The 24,246-nt window shown below is 44.5% G+C and overlaps 3 protein-coding genes and 1 long non-coding RNA gene across 4 annotated transcripts in view; 3 read left to right on the plus strand and 1 right to left on the minus strand.

The window, feature by feature from the left end:
- Window positions 1-11,188, plus strand: part of cfap61 (cilia and flagella associated protein 61) — a 30,057-nt gene extending 18,869 nt beyond the window's left edge. The window contains exons 19-24 of the mRNA XM_061753494.1: window positions 258-1,747; window positions 3,133-3,460; window positions 6,748-6,830; window positions 6,904-7,109; window positions 8,428-8,521; window positions 8,599-11,188. Coding sequence (XP_061609478.1) covers window positions 258-1,747; window positions 3,133-3,460; window positions 6,748-6,830; window positions 6,904-7,109; window positions 8,428-8,521; window positions 8,599-8,745 — 2,348 coding nt within the window. The 3' untranslated portion in view covers window positions 8,746-11,188. The remainder of the gene's footprint in view (window positions 1-257; window positions 1,748-3,132; window positions 3,461-6,747; window positions 6,831-6,903; window positions 7,110-8,427; window positions 8,522-8,598) is intronic.
- A 21-nt stretch (window positions 11,189-11,209) lies between these two features.
- On the plus strand, window positions 11,210-14,327 carry LOC133468072 (insulinoma-associated protein 1a-like). The gene has a single exon (XM_061753499.1). It carries the CDS (start codon window positions 11,352-11,354, stop codon window positions 12,471-12,473), a length of 1,122 nt encoding a protein of 373 aa, XP_061609483.1. The 5' UTR covers window positions 11,210-11,351; the 3' UTR covers window positions 12,474-14,327.
- Window positions 14,328-15,445: 1,118 nt separating this feature from the next.
- Window positions 15,446-17,414, minus strand: LOC133468075 (uncharacterized). Its single transcript, XR_009785409.1, has 3 exons — window positions 17,276-17,414; window positions 16,217-16,305; window positions 15,446-15,811 (listed from the first exon to the last, which is right to left on the minus strand). It is a non-coding gene; the product is annotated as an uncharacterized LOC133468075 (long non-coding RNA).
- LOC133468073 (proline-rich nuclear receptor coactivator 1-like) lies at window positions 17,288-24,237 on the plus strand. The gene is made up of 2 exons (XM_061753500.1): window positions 17,288-17,811; window positions 20,376-24,237. The coding sequence occupies exons 1-2, from the start codon at window positions 17,425-17,427 to the stop codon at window positions 20,802-20,804; spliced, it is 816 nt and encodes a 271-aa protein (XP_061609484.1). The 5' UTR covers window positions 17,288-17,424; the 3' UTR covers window positions 20,805-24,237.
- The last annotated feature ends 9 nt before the right edge of the window (window positions 24,238-24,246 follow it).

Here is a 24,246-nt window from a genome sequence, read left to right on the forward strand (position 1 = left end):
CATGCAAACTCCACACAGGCGGGGCCGGGGATTGAACCCCGGTCCTGAGAACTGTGAGGCTGACGCTCTAACCAGTTGGCCACCGTGCCGCCAGTCAAAATCTAGTTGAGTCTTAGTTTTAGCCAAGCAAGTTCTAAATCCTGAATTTGGCGAACTAAGTCTAACTCGAGTCAAGTCACATGACTGGATTTCCCCACCGCTGTATCCTTACACGGGCATCTTGAAAACATCCCACTGACGCCATTGCCACCCTGCAGATAACGTCATTGTCTACGGAAATGGCCTTGACGTCTTCACCACCGTGGAGATGTTACTCCGGATTGGAGTGCGCAGTTCCTGCATCTACCTGGTGCTGACTCCTCCTCAGCGTGCCTTGGCCAATGATTTGTCTCCTGCAAGTGATGTCACCAACGACCCAACTGCTGAGGATGATGTCACCCAGGAGCCGCCTCGTGAGATTGATGTCACAAATGAATTGCCTTCTGAAAGTGATGTAACAAATGAACCACCTCCTGAATGTTATGTCACTAATGACCTGCCTCCTGGGTGTGATGTCACCCATGATTTGCCTCATGAGGTTGACAACATCAAGGCTTCACCGTCTGAGATTGACAACACCGATGATTCGCTTCCTGAGATTGATGACACCAATGATTCGCCTTGTGAAAGTGACATCACCAATGACCCGCCTCTTGAGCATGATGTCACCAATAATTCGCCTCCTGAAAGTGATGTCACCAATGACCAGGTTCCTGAGAGTGATGTCACCAATGACCTACCCCCTGAAAGTGACGTCACCAATGATTCACCTCCTGCAAGCGACGTTACTGATCCACCCCCTGAGATTGACATCACTAATGATTTGACTTCTGAAAGTGATATCATTAACGATGCGCCTCCTGACATTGACGACATCAATGATTTACCTCGTGAAAGTGACATCACCATTGATTCATCTCATGAAAATGACACCACCAGTGATGCACCTCCTGAGATTGATGTCACCAATGATGCGCCTCCTGAAAGTGACGTCACCAGCGATGTGCCTCCTGAGATTGACGACACCAATGATTCGCCTCGTGAGGTTGACGACACCAATAACTCACCTCCTGAGGTTGACATCACCAATGATTTGGCTACTGAGATTGACATCACCGATGATTTGCCTCATGAGGTTGACGACACCAATGATTCGCCATCTGAGGTTGATGACACAGATGACTGGCCTCCTGAGATTGACGACACCAATGATTCGCCTTGTGAGGTTGATGTCACCAATGATTCGCCTCGTGAAAGTGAGGTCACTAATGAGTCACCTCCTGAAAGTGACATCATCAATGAGTCGCCTCCTCAAAGTGATGTCACCAACAATTCACCTCCTGAGATTTACTCCTCCAACGATTCGCCTCCTCAAATTGACGTCACCAACGACCCGGTTCCTGAGAATGGCACTTCTACAGACCTGCTTCCCAATAGCACCGTCACCAACGAACCACCGTCTGAAACCAGCGTGCTCAATGACCCACTTCCCGAAAGTCTCTTCTCTGATGAGTCACCTACTGAGCCCAGCGGTTTGTACTTTTCCGATGTGGGGGTGGAGAGCGCGGTGATGGCGGCCATGAAGAAGTCTCAGCTCAACGTCTACCATGACTGCCTACTGATGCAGATGAACAACGGCGCCCATCCTGATCCTCTCACGTCCGTTTCCTTCAGCACCTCCTCAGAACCACTCCATCTGCCGTGCGGTGTAAGTCCAATGTCACATCAAGCATTGACACCAACATCGCACTTTTTATAGCTAGCTAGATAGACAGACAGATGTAGTAACTTGACCTACGAGTGCATCAACTTGCACATTTTTTACTTAGTCGCTCGATCAATTTGTTGCTTTGTGTTGCGAACAATTAAGGTACTGTATTGCCCTCATATGTGGGCAACGAGAGCCACAGTCGCCAATGCATTTTCATCCTTTTATTGGATGGGACAAACAGTCAAACACCCCAAAAAAATGAAAATGAGAACTCTCGCAAGGAACTGCAGTAGGCCAAAACTTATGGTCAATTTTTTTTATATATATAATAATAATAATATAATAATATTTGAGTAAATTTAGTTACAAGCACAGAAATAATTCAGCTAATAAGTCAAGCTACCCCTGTATTCAGTGGTAGCTTCACTTGTATCTCAATTTGTGAGTGAGACTAGGGATGCCGGGCAGATGTTCTGTCTGCGTGAACTGCAAGTTTATTAATAAATGGCGAGGTATGCTTACCTTTTTTTTTTACAGCCGTATGTTTGCAGTGTCACGCAGGATGGGATCGGCTGACTTCAATTTCTCTCCTGGCTAGCTCGCCAAAATATCATGGATCAACAGATTGCCCAATAATACACAGACACAGACGGTTTGATGTAGCAAGCTGATCTTTTACTGAACACAACGCAATTTATACATGTTCACTAACATTTCTCGAAAACTGCTCCTATTCTTGGGACCTTGTGGACAATGTAAACAATGAGGGGATATTCCATTAATAGAAAGCACACTGTGTGAACATGTTCTCACTCCAGCGAGGTCAAAATGACCTTGCATTACAAAAATATTTTCTCTCTCTCTCTTGGTTCACATAACTTAATTCTACCACATAGTCCTTCTGACATAGTGTTCACTGCTGCCATACAGTGGCGGAGTGTCTGAAGATCGCTCGTACCTCAAATTTCGGCTCGCAACGCAAACCAAATAAATCTACCAAGCGACAACTCGTAACTAAAAACTCCTATGTTGGTGCACACGTAAGATAAAAATTAAAACTCCTTTGTTGGTGCACACGGAAGATAAAAATGAATAAAATAAGCCCATCATCTGTGTTTGAATTACATTTACGAAGACTAACATGACAATAAACAAACTAAATTAACAGATTTAAAATCATTTTTTGTTAAGATGGCTGATCGATAAGAGTAATGTCACTCTGTCATCTACATAATGGTCTAAGTTAGTACATCGTCATGGAACAGACGTCATTTAGCAATTTTAGACGCGCCTTTAGCAGCATTCTCTGAAAATTTGTTGGCAAAAATGGTCACTTTGTTGTGGGTTGAGGTTTCTAAATCTAAATCTCGTCTTCCTGTCAGGTTTTCATCAACCTGTCCAGCCGAGGAGTAGACTACGACGCCTTTAGGAGCATCAACAGCTCCTTCCTGGTGTTCGACGGCCGGCTGGTCATTGACAGCGCCTTTCGAACCAACGACGCCGCCATCTGGGGTGCCGGCCCGCTAACCAAGTTCTCCCGCGCTTACTACAGCGACGAGTGGTCACATGCCAACTTCAACTCCAAGGAGGTGGGCCAGGACCTGGCAGCCGTGTTGCTGACGCATTTTGACCCCACGCTGGAGGCCCCCCGCGAGACGGTGGCCGCCGGGAACCGCCTCGTTCCCATTTACAAGCAGCCCAAAATCCAAGGTGCACGTCAATGCAACACACCTATTACTATACATACTGTAGAACGAACCCCCTGTTTTCACTTTCTTACAGTGGCAATGGGAGAACATGGTATAACATAATTTTGAGAAACAGACAGAAGACTCTTACTCTGACAGTTCTCCATGTAAAGCATTGCTTTGGAAACAAATAGAAGACTCTCACTCCAACAGCTCACCAAATAATAGGCAACACATGCTTGTGTCACGCTGTTTATTTGTCACTTCCAGTTGTTCACCACCAAACTGACACATAAAACAAAAGAATGACTAATAATGGAGATTAATTGGGGACCCTCTCTGCCTTTTCCTCTTGATCTTAATTACACTGCATCTCTTTATGTACATGTCAGTGCTGCCAGCCGGCAAGTTGTGGCGCAATGTGGTAGTACACTGAAGGCACACAACTCTAAATTCGGACTTGGAAGTACAGTGGTACCTCAATTTAATGGTCCTGGAAACAACGGACTTCTGCTTTAACAGACAGAAAATAGTGTCCAGTTGACCCCCTTGACAAAGTTTGTTTGTTCCAGAATTGGGCGCTGTTGTTTACTGGCACTGTGGCACAATCAATAGACAGAGACAGGTACCCATATTTACGGGTTAGGCCGCTGTTGTCAAAGATATATGATGACTAAATTTGGACGTTCCTACGTGGCGACCATGTTGGCAGGGGCGACGTTCCCATCAAAGGCAATGCAAGCTTAGCATTGCCGTAGGCACACATCTTTAAAGGGGCATGTTGTGTCTACCTATTCACATCAATGGCTGTTGTTTACTGGTGTGAACACTCACCTTGTAGTACGTGTGCACATCTCACGGCCGTTGTTTTTTGCCAACCCCTTTTCTATGGGATCCAATCATAAAAAAGGTGAAAAAAGGAAGCGCACTAACCTCGCAGCTCATGATAGCGGCCCTCGACTCGCCACCACCACCACCAATTTTCTACCTGCACGTCATTATCACCACTTCCAAGCACACCAGCGACATACATTTGGATAAAATTGAAAACATTTTAAACATTTTCAAGCTTTTTTATATTTATTTACAATAGTTTTGTACTGTACTGGTGTTTTAGACCTCCAAAAAGTACAAAACAATGATTTTGTACTGTACTGTGTCTTTTTAGGCTGCGAAAAAAAAGCTTCAATTTAATGGACAATCGGCTTTAAAAGACGACCCCCTCCCCCTATTAGTCTGTTAAATTGAGGTTCCACTTCATTCTGTATCCATCCATTTAAAACCTAAAAAATGATCACTTAAAAATCTGAAATATAGCGGGTGCGTGAACAGTAGTATGTATATGTAAATACTTGTAGTGTACACTTCCTTCAGGACACTATCAATATCCAATCTTAAACATTCGATCCTTATCAAGATAAACATGAAAATATTAGAAAAACAAGGTCCATGTTTTTGCATTTCTAGTGAACATTATTTTCTTTGTAAACACTCAATGTTTGTATTGGATATCATTATATTGTGTTCCTAACGAGTGTGTTTATGAGTGCACGTCCTTCATTGCGAATGTTTTTATATCCGGCTGCTCTTATGGTTACAAGCCTCCACACACACAGACACGACCAAGGTCACATGAAGGTTACACAAACAAGGGCTCTCAGCAGATGACGACATCACGGTGCTTCAACACGATTGACCTGTGAAAGAACATGCGAAGCTTGTTTGGGACAGGTGAACTGTGAAGCCAAATGTTCACATTTCGAAATTGGAAACTTAACTGGAAATGTTTTTTTTAATAAAGGAACTTACATATAGCTGAGGAAAAAACTGCATATTTAAGGATTATCCTGACTAAAACAACCAGATTTCATGCACATACAGTGGTACCTTGACATACGAGTTATTCAATTTACAAGCTGTCGCTTTTGCTTTGTGTTGTGAGTCAAAATTTTATTTATGAGCGACATTCAGACTTGCCGCCACTCAAGTGGAATTACAAATAAATTTAGCTTTTAAGGTAATATAATGTTCTAATTTGTGCTATCTATTTTGCATGGATGTCACTTTATCACAAACCCAAATGTTTATGTTTTTCTTAAATGTGAAACCATTACATTAAATTTCCCCTAGTTCCCAGTAAACACCCATTAATTCCCATAAAGCCAGAATTCCCATGGAAAATTACCATTTTGAAATTTACAAAATTCCCCAAATTCACTTACCATGGAAATTCATCTGGAGCCTTCTGGAAATTTACTGTAAATTTTCCACCCCTTTGCAAGCCTTGTTCAAGCACAGAAAATTAGCAAAGATGTGAAGGCGTTGGCAGATGTTCATCGCACTTACTCAGCATCCAATCCAATTGCGCTGACATCATCACAAGAGGAAAATACTTGAGCCTTTCCCCGAATCGGTGCAATTGCTTGTTGTAACGCTCTCAAAATAAACTTCAAACTGTACATCAAATAATATTCATCTTGAACTACTCAAAATGAGTATTGGCCCATGTCAGGCAAGATAAATGTTTGTGTGTTTGTCGTGTGTGTATCTCTGTGTGTGTGTGTTTCTTTGTACTGAAACTCCTCATTTGAGTAACAGGAGTGATTTTTTAGCATAGAATTAGCAAATACGTGAAATAAAGCCCCATAGCATTTTTTGCTAATAGCATGTGGACGCTAAGCACATTATTGTGATTCAACGAAAAATGTATTTTAAAAATAAATAACAAAATGACTTGGGTAACAGTACTGAGCTGAAATTTTAAGGAGTAACACAAATGTGTAAAAATATGTAACATTTGTAAAGGACTGCATTGGCTGGCGGCCAGTTCAGCGTGTACTGTGCCTCTCGTCCAGAGTTAGCTGGGATAGGCTCCAGCACGCCCGGAACCCTAGCGAGGATAAGTCATACGGAAAATGGATGGATCTGTAAAAGGTTTAAATGATTCTATTTCGTGGTAAAGTCTGGGTGTAAGTTGTGGTCAACAGCAGCTCCTTGTGAGTGTTGTCATTTTGTATTTGTGTGTTTGACTTTTTGTCCCATTCAACATATGGAGGCATGCCAGGGCATTACAGTGCCTTCATTGCTCCATTTGTTTTTTTCACTTCACTTGAGCGATGGTGTATCTGAAGCTTGTCACTCAAATTTCACAACACAAAGCAAAAAAAATAAAAATAACAATTGACCAAGTGATGGCTCGCAACCCAAAGAGCTCATATGTTGAAGCACTCGTAAGTCAAGGTACCACTGTACGTGAATTTGTGAATGGTGAGCAAGGAGTAGTTATGGTTTTTAAAATGTTTTGTGCAGGTGGCAATTTACCAGGACGATTAAACTATCTTCACGTGACCAAACCGGTCGCCAGCAGCCCGCGCGGACCTTCTGTGGGACATGTACGTCGACCGTGTTTACAAGGTTTGTCTTCTTCATTAGAGGTGCGAATCAATGTTTTTGCTCCGTCTACAGGCCCGACGTATTGCGACAGGCAGCCCGGAGAATGGGGACTACTTCTGCTTGCATCTGGACCGCAACCAAGTGGTGGAGACCGTCACCTGTTTGTCCTTTAAGCCACTCCCTGTACACAACCTGATGTGTCTGTATGCCAAACACCAGCAACTCCTTGGACAACTGCTGGTTAGACTGCACCTGCAGCAGATACACGACCTCTACAGGTACACACACACGCACAGCACTGGAACTCAGAATCCGATAAAGCTTTACCTGTACTGACTTCAGGTTGCTAAGCATCATCATTTTTTTTTTTAATAACCTGATATCGGTACAGGTCAAGGTGTATTGCTCTCCTAGGCGTCAGAATCAGAATAATCTTTATTTGCCAAGTATGTCAAAAACAAACGAGGAATTTGTCTCCCGTAGTTGGAGCTGGTCTCGTACGATAACAGGAAGCCATTTTGACAACAAAAAAAACCTTTTGAGACATAAAAACAGACTACGGAGAGTTACTGAGCAATGAAAGGTCATTCAGTCATTTATATATATATATATATATATATATATATATATATATATATATATATATATAAAGTGAGTGTTCTGTCTTTTGGAAAGAGTCAATTGCGTTGCATTGCGTCGCATAGTGACGTTATGTCAAGCTGGGTGACAAGATGGCGCCTGCGCATCTCACTGTCCACACTGATTTCTCCAGCTTTCGGTACAGTACACACACACACACACACATATATAGACTCACGCGCGTGCACCCCCCCTAAGCCTTGGTGGTCAATCAATGTTTTTTAACGGCCACTGATGACCTGTCAGCCACACAATGACTTTACGAGTCAGCCCAACCGCCCTCTTCTTGGCCGGGGGGGAGGGGGGGTTGTTGTGTCGTTGGGGGTGGGGGGGGCGCTTTTGTTTTGTCCTGCCTGCCCCATCCATAAAGACAGATTGGGCGATGCAAAAACAGATTAGGAGATGGGGGACAATAGGCTACAATGTCTGGAGAGGCACCTCAGGGAGGGGCGGAGGGTCATTTGTGTTGAAACCTCAGAAGCAGGTCACCCACTGCTTGACACACAAACACATCCAATAAAAAGAGGGAAAAGACACTTCGAGCATGTTGACGTGTGAGGCGTGTGCGCATGTGTTATGACGACGTCAAAGTTCTGCATTCATTTCTTCAACTCATTGTAATTTGAATTCTTTAGTGCCGATTGACAACAGAAGTTATCGGAAGGCACTTTCCATATAGCGCAGGTCTAGAGTCCTGAAATAATTATTTACTAATTATTTCTGTCAAACTGCTGCTTGTTGTGGAATGAGTTGAGTCACTGCCACCGCTCATACAGTATTTCAAGTTTGCGCTCGCAAGTCCTAGCAAAAAAAGCGTCCGACCGACGGCTTGTATTTCATAAAAAGTTGGGTCACTCGTATCTCAAGGCACACAAAAATGTTTATTCATGTAATTTTATCTTTTAAATGTAATTATTTTCATTCAGTGAAGAAGTTAAAGCCATCTTGTTGTTTCAGCTTCTTCAGCCAGAGCTGGTGTTTGGCCATCTTTCACGATCGTTTCTCCGACTTCGAGGAGGAGATTCTTCAGCTCACCTCGAACGACGCTACGGTTTGTGCTACCCTACCCCTAATTCTGACCCTCGCCGACGCACGGAGACCTGACTGCTGCCGCTGCGTCCCCCGTAGGTTGATGGAGAGGAGCCTTGGGGCAGCGCCCCTCAGGACGTGATAAAGGATCCCGCCAGCAGAGCGGCACTGAGGAGCAACGCGGCCAAATATTTGTCTTTCAACCGCAACCTGCTGCCCATGTTCACTTGCCCAGATGACTTGTGACGTCAACGTCATCACAGATGACATCATGATCATCACAGGTGACCATGGGTGGCAAAAGTACTCACACCCTTAAATAGCGTACAGATACGTTACAATTGATTGTCGTGGCAATTAGCCGTCACCTTGTGTAGTGGAGTAATATTGTTTTGATTTTAATCGTTGTTTAAATTGCTCCAAAGAAGTTTCATCATAAATCGACTCCATGCCTAGTGATGATTTTTTTTTAATACGTTTTAACAATAATCTTGCTTTTAAGTAGGGCTGCAAATAACGATTGTAAATAATCGGTTAATTTGTCAATTACTTTTTCGATTAATCGATCAATTGGATAAAAAAAATATTAATTTCCATGTGAAAATGCAACAGTATAGGACAGCAATATAAGGGATCAAAGCAACTTGAACACAGCAGTGTTTGGAAACTCAAGCAAGATGTTTTTTGTTTTGTTTTGTGTCTGAAAGGTTGTCATTTTGGAGCAGGTGGAATTCTGCCTGGCAGCGACGATAAAATAAAATAATAAATAAAATAAAAATATGACTAAGTACAGCCACTTTATAGTACATTACTTTGTCCACATCGGCTATGGTGTGAATTTGTTGTTGACCATTTGCACCCCATTGGGCCTAACAAAAAGTGACATCCTCATTATCATCATGTGTGTCAAAATATTTCCATGTGACACTGGTCTGTGGTGCACAAGAGGTTGGGCCTGCTGGTGGAAGGCTTTTACAAATTTAAAGGTCCTGTATTTTGCCAAACCAACTTTTTCTAGTATTTGGGATGTAATATTGTCTCAGTGGTGCCTCAGTAAACATGTGAAATATGAATTAAAATCATCCTCGCATCCCTGAGCTCCAAACGTTTTTCTGCCGGGAGGCCTGCAATCAGGTAATTCAAATTTCTCAAGCTTATGTACGTCACAAGCGAAGATCTCAGCCTACGTCTCCACTCCCGAGCCAGAGCTGACTACAGCCATCCATCCCTTTTTTCTACCGCTTCTCCTCACTAGGAGCCTATCTCAGGTATCTTCAGGCGAGAGGTGGGGTACACCCTGCAACACCCGGCAACTGGTTGCCAGCCAATCACAGGGCACATAGAAACAAACAACCATTTGCACCCACATTCACACCTACGGGCAATTTAGAGTTGCCAATTAACTTACCACGCATGTTTTTGGGATGTGGGAGGAAACCGGAGTGCCCGGAGAAAAGCCACGCAGGCACAGGGAGAACATGCAAACTCCACACAGGCGGGGCTCGGATTTGAACCCCAGTCCTCAGAACTGCGAGGCAGATGTGCTAACCAATCGTCCACCGTGCCGCCTGGGTGACTACAGTGCCAGTGAATAACCCCTCTTTGGTGTTACTGTACACACAGTGGGTGTGTCGCAAGTCTGGATGGGAGAATCTGCGTAAATGGAAAAGCGGGCAAAAAAAGGACTTCCGCTCGAACGGGAGAATGTGGCCCAATGTAATAAGAAGATCTTGAAAGTAGATTATTATTCTCTTTTTACATTACCACAAGTCATGATGGGTTTACTTTACAGCTGTATGTTAATGAGGCTCACAGACACACGCACACATACACAAAGCAATGCAACCAGCTGGTGTGACGACAAGTCATATTGTCAAATATCATCACACATAGTTAGCATCACAATGTGCTGAAACATACAAATAGCTTTTATTGTTATTATTGTTGTTATTTTTATTATTAACAAGATTTAGCTTGGAAGAAGGTAGATTTTATTAAGAAATTTAATCATGTTTATTTGAAAGGTTTGAATTGTCAATTATCATTTAAAATCCGTCTTTATGTGTGCGTGCGTGTGCACGTGTGTGTGTGTGTCAGACACACATGCATAATGAATGAAGATGGCGGCTGCTTTGCATCACAATGACTTCACTGGTGTGAAAAGGAAACAGCAAAACGGGTCAGGGGTCACGTGGGTTGGGGAGGCGTGTTTTTTTTGTGTGACATTTGTCTTAAAATTACAATTTAGAAAACCAGTTTTCTTTAAGTTCTGTGTCATGTGGTGTTCATTTCGTTTCAATTGAGAAAACTGATTGATAATACAAATTGAGTTGAGTAAGTTACAAGCTTGGTGACTGAACGAATTAAACCCATAAATCAACGGTAGGCCTACCACTGTATTGTGATGAAGCTGAGGCACGTGTGTGTCTACAGAAAGTCATTGAAGCGTAACAGCAGGCTGCTGGCGTGTGCCCGGGTCGACATCATGGGAGAGGGGGGCAGAAGAGTACAGGGGGGGGGGGTTCTCAGGAGGAGGAGGCAGTGTGTGTGTCACCTCCTCACACACATAAAAGCCCTCAGGTACATCTGCTTTGCAATCTGCCTCTCCCTCCTTCATCATCCTCACAGTCTAAATCCAAGAGGGAGAATGAGTGGGGCGGGGGGTAACCTCCCTGTGATTGGTTGCTGATGAAGCAACTGGGAGGGAGGGGGGATTAAATGCGGCCTTAAAAAGAGTGCAGTTGTTGAGGAGCAACAGAACCCGCTGAGCGTGGACCAACTCCCTGAGTCCCGGAGTGCCCCCATACCCCCATCCCCCTTCCCACACACAAAAGTGCCTTGAGCTTGTCAACATGCCGAGAGGCTTCCTGGTCAAGAGGAGCAAGCGAGTCAGTCTGGTGTCATACCGGTCCCGATGTGCAGATGAGGGAGAGGAGCGGAACTCTTTGGCGCGTAGGTCGACGCGCACCTGCTGGCCGACGCCGGCGTTGGCCTTGGCGCCGCCGCCGGAGCGTGAGATCAAAGCCATCCGGTTCGGCAACCCAGAGGGGGCATACCAGGCACTCTACAGCCCGACCCGGCCGGCGAGCAGAGAGGAGGATGCGGAGAGGCACTCGGGTTTGGGTTTGAGGTCTCCCGCGTCAGCTGAGGCGTTCCCCGCGGCGGCGGCGCTCACCGCCCTGGAGCACCTCTTCAACATGGGCTCCAGCACCGCCACCTCCAAACCCGAGCGCAAAGTCAAACCGGCCGCCAAGAGAGTCAAGAACATCCGCAAGCTACACTTTGACGACGACGTCACCACCTCACCAGTTCTGGGGCTGAAGATCCGGGCTGTTCCGGCTGTGGAGCGCCAGGTTCCGGGCGGCCACGACACCGGGGCCCCTCGCGGCGACTTCGTGTGTCAGCTGTGTAGGGAGGCTTACGCCGACCCGCTCGGCCTCGCTCAGCACCGCTGCTCCAGAATCATTCGGGTGGAGTACCGCTGCCCCGAGTGCGACAAGGTGTTCAGCTGCCCCGCCAACCTGGCTTCACACCGCCGCTGGCACAAGCCCAAGATGGAGCAGAAAGGGCGCCCGGAGGATGCGCCCAGGGACGCACCCAGTCCCGCCTCGTCTGAGTCCGAAGGGGAAGAGCCGCACCAATGTGGTCAGTGCGCCAAAAAGTTCAAACGTCACGCCTACCTGCGCAAACACATTGCCGTGCAGCACGCGCCTATCAAGTTGAGCGTTGCCGCCAGAGGGGGCACCTGTCCGACGTGTGGGGAGGCGTTTGCCAGCGTGGATGCGCGCGAACGTCACTTCCGACTACTGCACGCATTCCGCTGCAAACATTGCCCGGCCGTCCTACACAGCTCGCCCGGACTCACCCGCCACGTGAACCGCTGCCACCCATCCGAGGACAGGAACGTCATACTGCTGCATCTGCCACTGCAGCGCGGTGAGCGAGTGGTTGGCACATCTGCCTCACAGTTCTGAGGGTCAGGGTTCGAATCTAGGTCCTTCGTATGTCATCTGAGCTTCCCTCTAGAGGAGTGAATGGGAAATGCTTGTTTGTCTATATGTGACCAATGCGTTGTTTGTAGTATGTCCATATTTTCCCTGACATATAGTAGTGACCAGTCCATTGTTAGTCTAAATGTGCCCTGTGATTGGCCAGCGACCAGTCCAACATCTACTTCACTTGTCTCACCCAAATTCCTAATGAGGACAAACGCTACGGGAAATGGATGTAAATCTCCTTAAAAGGAAATGTTTATTTTTACTGTCATTAGCTTTTAAAGTGTCCTCAGATTTGAAGGAAAAGCCTTTAAATCAGATAAAATAATAATAATAATAATAATAATAATAAAGGGGCCAGTTGTAGGGGTTTCAGTGCCTTTGCCCCGAGAGGACATTTTGTGTTTGCAGTCCTCAAAAGCTTCTTTTACATCCCCTTTTCAAATCTTCATATGCTATTAGCACCCTGATGTATTTTTAGCTTTAATAATAATTTCATAACTAAAAAAAAAATTTAGTTGAATAAACAAGCTTTTGGGTCTTTAGCTACCGGAACAAACCAATTAGCATAGTCACTAATGCCTTTGGACTAGAAACTCTGCTGTAAAACTGCCTTAATACTCTTTTATTTATTTTTAAAGTTGGTCTCAAAGCCTTCTGTATTACCACCACACATATATTTTGGTCCTATTCATTTATTTATTTATTTATGTTTATATTTATTCAACTAAATAATTACTATGTGGTCAAATGTGTTAAATATGTAATGGAGTGGGAAGGATGTGTTTACTGTGGCTTTATAGCAATCAACCCTGACCTGGATGCAATCATGACTATTTATTCTCTTGTGCTTTCTTTCTTTGTGACTGCTAGCTGTTATTTTGCTTTGGATGTTTCTGCACTCTTTTGCTAAATGTCCCAAAAAAAAAAAAAAAAATGAATAAAAACCAAACTGACTACAGTTGGTGGTGGTGGTGTTGTTACCCCCTAGAAGCGCAATCATCAACTCATTCACTGCCAGCCTTCCCAATTAACATCGATATTTGACTTCTAAAGCCGTCAATGGCAGTGACTGTGTTACCAGCATTCCAAAGACGGTCAATGTAGCATTCCCTGGCTAACATCATCCCTAAATGACTCACTAGTATTCCTAAGGTAGGCATTAGCACATTGCTAAAAAAAAACAGTAATAGCATTCCAATGCTATAGGAGAATTTGCTAAAGAGCAGTGTGACGTAATCATGTGCATGCACATGGAATTGGTCGGCAGAAACCCCAAACGCTTCCCATTATAGGGGTTGAGAAAGATGCGTCATGAGCGAGTTTTCGTTGCGATTTATCACAGTAAGCAAGTTTGTGCTAGCTGATGCTGAGCAAAGATATGTGGCATAGTTTCTGAACGACAGTGGCACCGAGATTGGTTTTACCATTAATAAATACAGCTTCCTTATCAATACGAAGTTACGGACAAATAGGTCCCAAATACATCCACCTGGCCTTACCTTAGGCGATATTTACATGCACGATAAAACATTTTTAATATAGGCCTACACAAAAGATTTCAATCATGAAACCCTACAAGTTTCTTGACGCATAGCCTACAAATAAGAGTTAATCCTTCAGTTGTTGATTGGAAAATGTTCAGACGGTGACACGTCTGGATACGAGACTTGTACCTTGTAGTCCGATGGGATAGGCGCCAGCCCACCTATGACCCTAATGATGATATGATGTTCAATTGTTTCTGAACTGCTATAGTTGTAGATTAGAAGAAGAGTTTGCGTAATCCTGCCGGAAGAAGCCCACAGCTTCACTGGGATGCCGGAAAATATGATTACAAAGTGTTGTGTTGTGCAGGTGACGATCAGGCTGCTCACCATGTGGTGCAGATCGCAGCTCAGATTAGTGAAAGCTTAATCGCCCTCTCCATGTCAAAACTAATTAAAGAGCAGCAGCAGCAGCTCCTCAATTTTGAGGCTCTTTTAATCTCACCTTCAATCACTGTCACATCACTCAAACTCTTGTTTCTCATAATAATAATAATAGCTAAGGTTGACGCTCACACTGGAAGCTAGGATTAGCAATAAGAGAGACTGGGTGAGTATTCTCGTTTTTGGGTTGGGCAGATCCAAACATCAGTTGTCAACGCCACAACCCCCCAATCCGGCTGAGGCGTGACCAATCACCAGAAGTGACCGCTGCAAAGGGGGGGTTGGTGGTAGTGGGTGGGGGTCGGGCGTGGGATCTTTTGGAGAGGCCACCTGAGCCACTTGTAAAGAGAGCATCATGTAGTTGCCATAGCAACCGAGGCCCAACGACAACTGATGAACTTTTATTGTGCTTCTCTAGCGAAGGATCGCATGTTCCTCTATGGAACATTGATCCACGTCGCTTGCTTTTTGTCTGTGTGAAGATGCGACCTTCTTTGCCCTCGGGATGTTTTGTGTGCCATCATTGATCCCCTTAAATTGGGGGGTGGGCTTCTTCTAGCTCTTTGGATGTGTCCTGGCTGGTCCGTGGTGGAGCATGCATGAGTCCCTGTGCTGGAGCTGTAAATAAGCAAAGCACTTACACTTTTACAAAGCCAATGTACGTACATGTTTGGACATGCCAACACTCGTGGGTGTGCATGAGTCGACACAACAACACTCCACACACAATTGAGGCATCATGTGCCCTGGCGACACTAATGAAGGCTGAATGGCTTCATGGCGGTGGCGTAATTGAACCTCAGGGACACTGGAAGCTTGCTCACCATCTTCACTAATCATCAAGAAACACTAATATTGTTCTGCTTGAAAACTTGAACATGTATTTCAGGGGTGTCCAGGTTATAGGTTAACTAATAGTGGTGGGGAAAAGTATTAAAATGATTTATCTTGGTCTCATTTTTGTATATCTGATAAGCGGTATGGAAAATGGATGGATGGATAAAACCTGCCATTTTAATAGGAGGGTGTAGACTTTTTATATCCACCGTACCTTCCCTTCACCTCTTTTGTTAATAGTTGTATTATTGAATATGTTGATTGTGTTAACAGAAATAAATACACAATCCGTATACAGTACTGTTTTTTTCCTTAATTGAATGAATAATTTTGGTGATGGGTGTCTTTTGTTTTAGCTTGAGCACCTGCCCCAAAAATGTCCTTGCACTTGCCTGAAGACAAATGATACTTGTGTTGTCCTCTTCTATGTTGTTGCCCTCAAGTCAAATTATCCTGCACCCCCACCCCCACAGGGAGGGAGAGGGTGCAGGGGGCGGGGGACAGGTGTCCGTTACCTGGCAGCCACTCCCTTAAGAAAACACTCAGCATCTTCTCCACCACACCACGCATCACATTCACAACATACAGGATACATGACCAAATAACAACAACAAAAAAAGCAAACATGACAACATTCTAACAAGAAATAGCAGACATGACAATGCAGACATGACAACACAATGTTATGTGTGTGTGTGCGTGTACGGGTGTTTGTGTATAGAAGCATCCTTGTTGCTTCTCTTGTGTCCACAACACTTGGGATGCTTTAGTGGTTTACTGGTCTTCGACCCATGTTTGCGTTCTCTAAATGGCCTGTACTGTGTGCGTGTGTCTGCTTGCCTTTGGGTCCCTCTAGAGGCATATGATGTAAGTTACATGGTACCCAGATGACCGTATACATTTGAGTGCAAATTTGAGATAGAAAGCTGTATGATGGCAGTGAACTCCACTCACTTCACAAGTAGCAGCTTGGCAGATAGTGAACATTTCTTGAAAAAGAAAGAGGCTTCAAACTGTTTAATGCCACTCCCCGTTGAAGTTTACTGTAAAACGAAACATAAAACAAAGAGAGTTACACTTTGTGTAGTTAAAACAACCACATGGGTAGACTTAAACCTACTAGTTCAATGCTAATGCAAACACATAATGGGAAACGCTATTGCTAAAGAATAGCCTCTATGTGGCTGTGTTATGATCCTTTAAGCATCCAACATTTGAACATAAATGATGGAGAAACACATGCAGATAGATAATACAGGGTTGTCAAAAGTCACTCATGGTTTTGCATCGTCAATTGAAAATGTAATTGAAATGCATGAAATGAAATTAAAGTGAATGAAATTCACAGAGTACATCCTACAGAATGTTTTTGGTACCATCTTTGATTTGGAATAAGTCAGTAGTAACACCACCTTTTTCGTTTCAATCAAGCCACTGTTTCACGCATGCCTGACCAACATCTGACAACATTTCGGGAGTTACTGAAGAACATGCGTTTCTGATGCGTTCTTCAAGTGTTGGGTGATCCCGAGGCCTACGTCGTATTCTGTGTCCCCGAAGGATCAGCTGTAGCTAACATGCAGCAAGTCATTTACCAAAAAGATGGCGCCCCGGTGCATTATTTGTGTGAGGTTTGTGCGTTCCTGGATGAGCAGTTCCCAGTCACCGTGGTCCCGTGTAATGTGCTCTCTGTTTACCTGATCCCACACCATGTGGTTTTTTTTTTTCTTTTCTTGTTGGGTTACATTAAGTCGAAAGTCTATGGCACAAGGCCTCGGTATCTCCCAACTCTTTAAGAACGCGTCAGAAACGCTAAGCTAGGAGGGTCAAAGTCGTCAGCGCATTCCATGTGAGGGGACGAGAAGAAAGACAAAAGACCATGGATCTTGCCGTACAATTACAGTACTTACAGGGCCCTTTTTTAATTTCATTTATTGGTAACACACGATTTAGCATTGAATAAAAGGTAAACCGCGTGAAACTTGGTCAAGAAATGAGCAAGTGACGACTTACTTTAAATTGCCTTCGATGGGCACGTCGACCTCCCCAACATGGCCGCGACGTAGGCACGCCTGTTAGCCGGGCTACTACAGCGCTGGCGTATCTTGTACCATTATATCTACGGGCGGAAGTGCTCAACCGCAAACAGCAGCTTGGTGGTGATGTTCCCGAGCAGTTGTTGGACGGCTATGGACTCGGTTCGCAGCGATGAAACTCATCATGGCGAGGCCGAGGTCAGTAAGTCGGCGGCGGCGGCGGCGGTGACTGGGGAAGGAGATGCAGGTGGTGCAACGAACCTAGCGAACGTCAAGAAGAAAACGAAGACAACGGCGAACAGGAGGAGGCGGAAGAAGAAGAAGCCACCGCTGCCGCTGCTGCACCATCACCATCACCAGCAGAACCCCCTGAGATGTTCCCGCTTATCCGACCAGCATCACAGCCCCGGCCTGCCCGCTTCGTCGGCACATCAACCCGCTTCGGAGCAGCCCGGTCGGACACCGGGCGTCGTCGTGACCCGCCATCTTTTGAAACAGGAAAGCAAGAAGGAGGTAAACACTTTGCATTTCCCTCCTGGACAGTGGTGCTTTACTTTTTGTCACCCTGGGCCCCGCCTTTTCCTATTGTCCCCCAGTCGCGACGCACTTTTACAAAAGCGAAGATGAACGATTAATAACATGAATTGTTCTAAAATAGCATATGAAAACATATGTGTGTCATCTTTTTTAAACATAACAATACATGCTTACATGTTCAAAGTGCTTTCCAGAGCAGCTTATTAAGACACTGAGGATGAACATGACAACTTCACGGACAAACATGAAAAAAAAGTTTAGCAATCACAATTGGACAAAAAAGGGCCACACAATTTCACTCAACTTGGCGCTGTCTTTTTAGGCCAAAAGTCAAAATTATGTTATTTTCCAAATTAAACATCTAAATAATGCTATTTTTCAAATAAAATTTAATTGGACAGGGAGTCCTCTTTTTTTTCAAATTTTTTTTTTTTTTTTTTTTTAACTTGCATACAGAATTTGTAGGTTAAGTCGGGTGTGTGCCATAGTCTTATCACCAATCTACACTAACACAGTAGTAAAGTCCTAATTAAAGTGGCTATTTGAATGAAAAACACGTGATATATGTGTTTGTGCGTGCGTGTAAAAGAATCCAAATTAAACAGTGGGTACAGCATTAACTGAGGGTGCCTTCTTGTGCCAAATGACCACATGTTTGCCTGTGATAAATACTAAGGAAGTTATATGTAAAACTGGTGAAAATGCACCAATTTCTGGCCAGCTTCTTAATACAAAATCAATATGGGTCAAGATTTAAGTAGTGACCTTTTGTTTTTTGTTTTAAACTCCTATAACTTTATTCATCTTTATCCTTTTTTCAAAATGTTGGTATCATTGGAAATCTTACTGAACACAGAAATCAAAAGCACTGAAAATGTGACACTCAAAAGAAGCATAGGAGGGCAAAAAAAGAGCTGCCATTGATTGACCTAGTACTCCACATATTGTTCAAATGCATAGTGGAATAAATATAGCATAGTTAAGATGCATTTGTAGTTGATAAAATTCATGAAATTAGCATTGGAAGTGATAGAAAATATGAGCCATCATGGCGACTGGGCCAGCGGCTGGTTAAAAAAAAATGTGTGTGCAAATCGATCAATTAACCTCACATTTGGCAGAAGCATAGAAAAATTTACTGACCACTTCCAACAGCCAGCCAGTGGCGGATACACAAATTCACTACCTACTTACAGGACGAACAACTCTCGTCCTTCTACTATCCATCCATTTTCTATAGCCATTGTCCACATTAAGGTTAGGGCTATCCCAGCCTGACTTGGGGCAAGAGGTGTGGTGCACCCTGGACTGGTTGACAGCAAATGTAAATGGGCTTTCACTTCTAGAGCGTTTTTCTACCTGCAAGGTACTCAAAGCGCTCTTCTCTCATTTCCCAACTGATGACTCGGTATCGGGCGCAATTGAGGGTTCAGTATCTTGCTCAAGGACACTTAACCATGGAGGAAGTGAAGTACAGGATCGAACCCTAAAGGCCTCTTTATACTCCCGCGGCCGACAACGCCCGCATTGCATCACGTGACCGACGAATTGCCCCGCATGGCCCCTCTTCGTAGCTTGACGCGCAGATGGCAAAAATTGTTGCTGCGTGTAGAATGCTGCGGAGATCATCTCTCGTGATTGGTCCGTTTTAATCACATGCTGTGATGATGTAATCAGCGTTCCTCCAGGTTCCACATAGCACCTACGCCGCCGCCTTCTTGATCGATTTTGCAGCATAATTAAATGTATCATCTAGGTCCATTTGTTCTAGCAGACTGTTCCGCGGTCGCCATTGTTGTTGCTTTGTTCCTTATTACGGAAAGGAAATAAAAAATGGCTACCGGAAATGGCCACAAAATGCAGAGGAAACTCCACCGTGTGGCGTCCTAGCCAATACCAGCCATAGCGACACCCCCAACTTGGAGGAGAACTGCAGCACACGTTCAAAACGGCACGTGTGGGTTGTGCTCGAGTATGAAGGCAAACTGCGTGCGGGATAGCCGCAGTGACGTCAGCGCGATCACCGTCCGCGCGAGTATAAAGAAGTCTTTAAGAGGCAACCACTCTGCCACCAGAGCCATGTCACCACCCCGAATGTCAGGGTGCAAAAGGCAATCAATGTACTGGTCGCACATCAATGTCAGGGCACATGTAGACAAACATTCACACTCACATTTACACCTACGGACAATTTAGAGTTTCTACTTATGGTGTCATTTATAAGGTTGTGTTTTTACTGAAACGTTACCACAATAACAAAAATGTAACCTCATTGATTCAAACATAATCTTATTATTTGATTAAAAAAAATAAAATAAAATTACGGAATTATAACTTCGCTGATAACTGAAACGTCACTTTATTGATAACTAAAACATAAACTTATTGATTACTGATATGTAACTGAAACTTGACCTAAATGAATAACTTAAACATAACCTAAAGGATAACTAAAACATGATCTCACTGATAACTCAAACGTATCCTCATTATGGAAACAGGTAACCACAGTATATATATATTTTTTTTCTTCTTTGTAGCTGCTGAGGTCTAAATGTGGCCGCCTGGCACGAGGACCCGCGCAGCCAGCGTGTCCGGCCGCCCGTATGCTCCTGAAACACGAGCATCTCAACAGCACTGTACACGCCCGCCAACACAACCAGAACGCGGGCCAGGTCCAGGTCCAGACCCCGCACAGGAAGAACAGCAACAATGGCGCCAACAAACCTTGTTTAGAACACAACAACGCCAAGAACACGGCCGAGCGCCTCAAGGGATGGGTGGCCGAGCGCCTTGAAGAAGGCGAGAAAGTCTATGCCGGCGCCAAGTTCAGCGAGCCGCCCTTGCCCAGCGTCCTGCCCAAACCACCAAGCCACTGGGTCCGGAAGAACCAAAGTCCAAAACGCAAAAGCCGAGAATTAATAAGCGTCCACTTGAAGTCACTTCTGAAGGTTCAGGATCACGTGTGACCTCAAAGCCAGCTCACTTGAGCAAAAACTTTGTTGTAACGGTACAGCCAGCCATTGCGGCTTCTCACTATCCTGGTAGAAGTCTGCGAATGCAACCAGGATGGTGTTTTCATAGGAAAACCACTTCCAAACTACGCTTATTTATCTGGGCATCCATTTTCTTGGTCGCCAATCCATGTCAGGGCACATGAATACAAACAATACAATGTTGGACAAGAGGCAAATTCATTACATTTAGCTGCCTCTTCTGTTCAGACAGCCGGTGCAGCTTTACGCCTTCAGATGACATGACGTCAGAACCAACGTCTGTGACAATGACAATAGCTTTCAATTCAAAGGGTTCCTGACTTCATGCTATGCCATGACACACATTGATACAATGTTGGAAAACGGCTAATTCGTGGGTCTGTATTTCTTTGCCTGTTCTGTCCAGAGAGCCGTTGCTGCTTTATGCCTTCAGATGATTACATGACGTCAAAACCATCGTCTGTGACAGTGACAGTAGCTTTCAACTCAGAGGTCATGACTTCCCACTCTCCGTGACACGCACTGACTTAATTCGTGGGTCGACTACAGCTCACGACATAACGGTAGGGTTGGCATTTTGCTGCCTGTCCCTTTCAGACTGCTGTTGCGGCTTCACGCCCTTAGATAATTTCTTCAAGCCAGAGTCTAGGACCGAGGCGATGACTTTCAACTATGACTGTAACGATACGCCAAAGTTAGGATTCTTGCGATTATTATTATAAATAAATAGAATATTTTTATGAATATATTCATATGATAACTATCTTGTTATATGTAGACATTTTATATTTCTAATATATTTATAGAATATATATATATATATATATATATATATATATCCATCCATTTTCTGAGCCGCTTATCCTCACAAGGGTCGCGGGAGTGCTGGAGCCTATCCCAGCTATCATTGGGCAGGAGGCGAGGTACACCCTGAACCGGTTGGCAGCCAATCGCAGGGCACACATAAACAAACAACAATTCTCACTCACATTCACACCTATGGGCAATTTAGTGTCTTCAATTAACCTACCATGCATGTGTGTGGGATGTGGGAGGAAACCGGAGTGCCCGGAGAAAACCCACGCAGGCACGGGGAGAACATGCAAACTCCACACAGGCGGGGCCGAGGATTGAACCCCGGTCCTCGGAACTGTGAGGCAGACGCTCTAACCAGTCGGTCACCGTGCCTATATATATATATATAATTTTGTGTTTTCTTCCGCGCTCCACTGAAATTAACTTGAGGTTGGTGTCTTCGAACAACTAGCAGAACTAGCATTAACGGTAGCCATAGTTTTGCTCAATCAGGACAGATGACCGTCACTGGAAAAGTAGTCACATGACATGCAGTTGGAGGAGTCTGTGCTGAAGAAATGTATCTTCAATCTCAGTTTAAGTTTGTTTTTGTTTTCAAATCAGTTTAAAATGCTAATATTAATTAAGTTTGGCTAGCGACCTGTTCAGGGTGTACCCTGCCTCTCGCCCGAAGATAGCTGGGATAGGCTCCAGCAGCCCATGACCCTAGTGAGGATAAGCGGTAAAGAAAATGGATGGATGGAAGTTTGGTGGCCAACACATACTCGTGTCTTAGAGTATTGTGATTTTCAGTTGCGATAACGTATCGTTACAGGTTACTTTCTGACACGACAGAAAACTGCAAATTCGCTGGTCGACTTTACCAGCATTCTGTTGATGTACCTTTTAAGATCGCTGTTGCAATTTCACGTCTTCAGATAAATAGATAAACGTCAGCACCAGCATCTGTGACAGCGACAGCCACCTTGATTGATTTTGGCTAGGACGCCACAGGGTGGAGTTTCCTGTGCATTTTGTGGCCATTTCCGGTAGCCGTTTTTACTTTCCTTTCCATAAGAAGGAACAAAGCAAGAACAATGGCGACCGTGGAACAGAGTCTGCTAGACCAAATGGACCTAGATGACCAGATGATACGTTGAATTATGCTGCAAAATCGGCCGCGTAGGTGCTATGTGGAACCAGGGGGAACGCTGATTGCATTATCACAGCATGTAACTAAAACGGACCAATCACGAGAGATGATCTCGGCGGCATTCTACGCGCAGCAAACATTTTTGCCGTGTGTGCGTCACGCTACGCAGAGGGGCCGCACGGGGCAATTCGCCGGTCACGTGATGCAATGTGGGCATTCTCGGCCGCGCGACCGTGGGAGTATACAGAGGCCTTAAGGCTTCTTTTCTCTTTTGAAAATGAACCGCAGTTCACCTCCAAGTCGCGCAACATCTGGTATTGGCTAGGACACCACAGGGTGGAGTTGCATTTTTGGGGCCATTTCCGGTAGCCGTTTTTCCTTTCCTTTTTGTGGCAAGGAACAAAGTAACAGCAATGGTGACCGTGGAACAGTGCCTGCTAGAACAAATGGACCTAGATGACCAGATGATCCGTTTAATTATGCTGCAAAATCGATCGAGAAGACGACGGCGTAGATGGTATGTAGAACCAAGGGGCACACTGAGTACATCATCACAGCATGTGACTAAAACGGACCAATCACGAGAGATTATCTCCGGCGTTCTACGTGCAGCAACAATTTTTGCTGGGTGCGCGTCAAGCTACGCAGAGGGGCCGCACGAGCCGATTCGTCGCCGCGGGAGTATTATGAGGCCTTTAAAGACGCCTTTAGGTGGTCAGCGTGAAAGGGGCTTCAGTGTTTGGACAGACATAAGTAAGGAAGCAGGAAGTGATCTGACTCATTTGCACTTTTCCCCGTGTGTCGATGCACTTTTTTTTCTACAGGTAAAAAGTACATAAATATTTGTGTATTCTCTTTTGAAAGATTCTAATTTTGTTGCCAAGTGCCCACCACCTCCCTCCCCCCCCCAAAAAAAAGGGGGGGCGGATAAAATCATCCCTTGGTGTTGCTACTAGTTAGCACTTTGGTGAAAGATGAGCGTTAACGCTGAGAGGAAACAAGGGTTGCTGACAAGCCTCAGTAGTAGTAGTTAGAGGACAATGGTGTGACAGTCAAAGAGACAAATCGGCGAAGTTTGAGGCACTTTTTATTGGAGAAAAAGATACAACGCACTTTTTCTCCTCATGGAGGCACACAGTTTTATCATCAACATTTCAATAGCTGGTTTTTAAGTTAAATAGTGTGACTTTTTGGGACCTCTTTTAAGATGTCGTATCAGATATCAAGAGAGCCACTTCAGGGAAGATCATGTCCTCAGTGTGTTCTTCTCATGGCTGCTAATACACACACATACACACTTACACAAAAATGCCAAAAAAAGAAGTCCTGCAATGGGGACTCTTGTCTTCTAAGCCATTTGACTCCACACAGGACAACAGCTGCATTCTTTCAAAAAAATTCTAGAAAAAAAATGTCTTTTGTAACTTAATTGTGACAATAAAGTATTAGCTACTGTTATTTGTGTGT

The sequence above is a fragment of the Phyllopteryx taeniolatus genome, chromosome 18, assembly GCF_024500385.1.
Source record: "Phyllopteryx taeniolatus isolate TA_2022b chromosome 18, UOR_Ptae_1.2, whole genome shotgun sequence".
Classification (NCBI taxonomy): Eukaryota; Metazoa; Chordata; class Actinopteri; order Syngnathiformes; family Syngnathidae; genus Phyllopteryx; species Phyllopteryx taeniolatus.

Coding starts and splice junctions, on each gene's coding strand:
- LOC133468072 (XM_061753499.1), top strand. CDS start 11,352: ATGCCGAGAGGCTTCCTGGTCAAGAGGAGCAAGCGAGTCAGTCTGGTG.
- LOC133468073 (XM_061753500.1), top strand. CDS start 17,425: ATGTTCCCGAGCAGTTGTTGGACGGCTATGGACTCGGTTCGCAGCGAT. Junction 17,812..20,375: donor AACAGGAAAGCAAGAAGGAG/GTAAACACTTTG, acceptor TCTTCTTTGTAG/CTGCTGAGGTCTAAATGTGG.